This window comes from Anabas testudineus, chromosome 10 (genome assembly GCF_900324465.2).
Source record: "Anabas testudineus chromosome 10, fAnaTes1.2, whole genome shotgun sequence".
Taxonomy (NCBI): Eukaryota; Metazoa; Chordata; class Actinopteri; order Anabantiformes; family Anabantidae; genus Anabas; species Anabas testudineus.
In genome coordinates this window covers 1,670,454-1,672,865 of record NC_046619.1, presented here as the reverse complement: position 1 = coordinate 1,672,865, position 2,412 = coordinate 1,670,454, and the positions used below count along the sequence as shown (strand labels likewise).

Genomic DNA, 2,412 nt, shown 5'->3' with positions numbered 1-2,412 from the left:
GCTGAATCATAAAGTTACTTAATAAATCCTGTCCAGTCAGCAGCACAAATCTTTCCAGACATGTACAGAACATCCTGGAATCAGATATTATTAAAGTGGGTCTTATAGAAATCACTGGATTGAGGCTCATTGGCAGCTTTGGTCTTGGTACATGGAAAATGTTTAGTGAGTCCCTAAAGGTCATTTATAACAGTACTGGTGAAAAATTGAATTTCCTTCTAGTTATCAAAACATGTTTATTTGGTTTTGTTTTTTTATATTTGTTATTGTATGTCTGTCTTTTCCAAGAGTGCCAGTGAAGCAGCTAGTTTCCCGATGGACAACACTCAATAACAAGCAGAATAAACAAAAGGAAACAGAACACAATGAGAAACGTGGTCGCTTTGAATTTGTCTTTTATTCTGATTCATTTATTCATGCATGTATACAAATCAGTAGAGATTGAGGTTAGATTTAAAATATATAAGCACTTAGTGCAACATACAATAAGTGCATCATAATGTGGAGGAAATACAGCGATGCAAGGGCTAAGTATGAAGCAACTAGAGAACAGATCAAAACCATATAATAGGATCACTACCAATGACAATGTTTATGCAGCAATCCTATTAATAAGTAAGACAAGGCAGGTCGAATCATGGCTGAGAACAGAACGAAGACATGTTCAGTACGTTTCCATCATTCAGATAGTCGGGGAAAATTGAGTTTTCAAATTGATTTGACAAATCTTGAAGCAGAGCCATTGCTAACTTTTTTTTTTGTAACATAACCATAAAGAATCATGAGAAGTAGGAAAGGCCCATGAGGGCTTGGAAAATGGTCATGTGCAACACTTTAGGGATAGTTACAGCAGTTGCAGCTCAATTTGTAGATCAAACCTTTTTGGCAGTCTTGGACGACGGTCCTGCCGTTGCTACACATGTAAAAACTATTGGGGTTACTTGGGTTGACGTAATTCCCATCCACCTTTCCAATGCAGAAAGTTCCCGTGGCACTGGGCCAGTCACAGACTCCGGAGATTGCGCTGAAGACCAGAGATGCTGGGCAGGTCAGGATGAAGGTGTTCCCATTGGAACACTGGTAGAAACGCTGTGGGTCAGGTGGGTAGGCGTAAAGCCCATTGCCCTTTCCATTACAGAAATTTCCACTGGATGCACCAGATTGGTAACCAGATGCACCAGATTGGTAACCAGGTTTGTTTTGCTGGTCACAAGAAACTGAAACATGGAAAATGTTTGTTTTTCAGTGGGTTTATTTAACGTTTGTCTAAATAGTTTCTTCTTGTAATAATGTTAATTGTGACGAAGTAATGCATGTTATAAAGTTACCCAGGCTGGCGATGATCAAACAGAGACCTTCAAAGAGAAAGACTTGGTCAGTGATGGTTTGAAAAGACATGACAATGAACAATAAGAAATTACATGCTGGAGTTAAATGGAATATTTATTTCACGTTAATTGTACATGTTAGAAATTAAGCAACAGCATTGTTTCTATGCACAGAAATGTCCCCAGCATTCTTGTCAAACTCTAGACCTGTCCGTGTTAGTTAATTACTTCTTTTTAAGCAAGGCACTGTTTGCCCAGAATCCCTTTCTACTATCTGTAGTGTGACAGAGGGAGCATTGTGCTCATTGCCACAGGTTGAACAAACTTAAATTGATCTCATTAAAGGGGAATAGGAGACTTTGGAGTTTAGTGAACCCCTTAATGAAGCATGTACTTGATCAGTTTTCCTTACCTGCAGTCAGAATCAGCCTGCACATGTTGTGACTCTGTGGATAAAAGCGAAAATGTGATTTTCACACTATGAACACCCAAAGGACAGTCTGACCGTTATCAGGAATAAAATAATCAATTGAACGGACTAAGATCTCAATATGCTTGTGTAACAATCATCATAACATTCAAGGTCACAATAATCATGTCAATACATGGGATACAAAGCAATTAAAAAAGAGAAAAAGAAAAGCTTTGGCAGTACCTGTTGGTTCAGTGTCTCCTAAAACATATGATGAAAACGCGTTAGAGAGTTGGAGCAGGTACAGCAGTACACACAGAAGCAACTCTTACTGTGATGGTGCGATTCAGAAATAAAAGATACTTACAAAGATAAAGGTGAAAGAAGCAGATGCTGTCTGTCAGCTGTGACTGGTGAATAAGTGACAGATGTCTGTCTGTTATATAGGTGCAGCTCAAAGGGTGTAGCAGTGGGTGGGGATCATTTTGGAATGTCCACAGCAATTAGGCGCTACTAGGAACAAGGAAGTGACCTTATTCCAGGCCCCCTTTGGCTTGAAATCAAATTTTATTTGTTATGATGTGAAATTCTTTCACTTTTACAGGGTGTTGTTAATAGGTCAGTTTCCACCCGAGTGTTTTCATGAAACCTTCTGTTTAAAGTATGGCAGTG

At 38.9% G+C, this 2,412-nt stretch overlaps 1 protein-coding gene across 1 annotated transcript; it reads right to left on the bottom strand.

Moving 5' to 3' along the window:
- Nucleotides 1–750: 750 nt before the first annotated feature.
- LOC113160588 (chondroitin proteoglycan 2-like) lies at nucleotides 751–2,168 on the bottom strand. The gene is made up of 5 exons (XM_026357910.1): nucleotides 2,108–2,168; nucleotides 1,984–2,001; nucleotides 1,741–1,774; nucleotides 1,329–1,355; nucleotides 751–1,217 (listed from the first exon to the last, which is right to left on the bottom strand). The coding sequence occupies exons 3-5, from the start codon at nucleotides 1,763–1,765 to the stop codon at nucleotides 835–837; spliced, it is 435 nt and encodes a 144-aa protein (XP_026213695.1). The 5' UTR covers nucleotides 1,766–1,774; nucleotides 1,984–2,001; nucleotides 2,108–2,168; the 3' UTR covers nucleotides 751–834.
- Nucleotides 2,169–2,412: the final 244 nt, after the last annotated feature.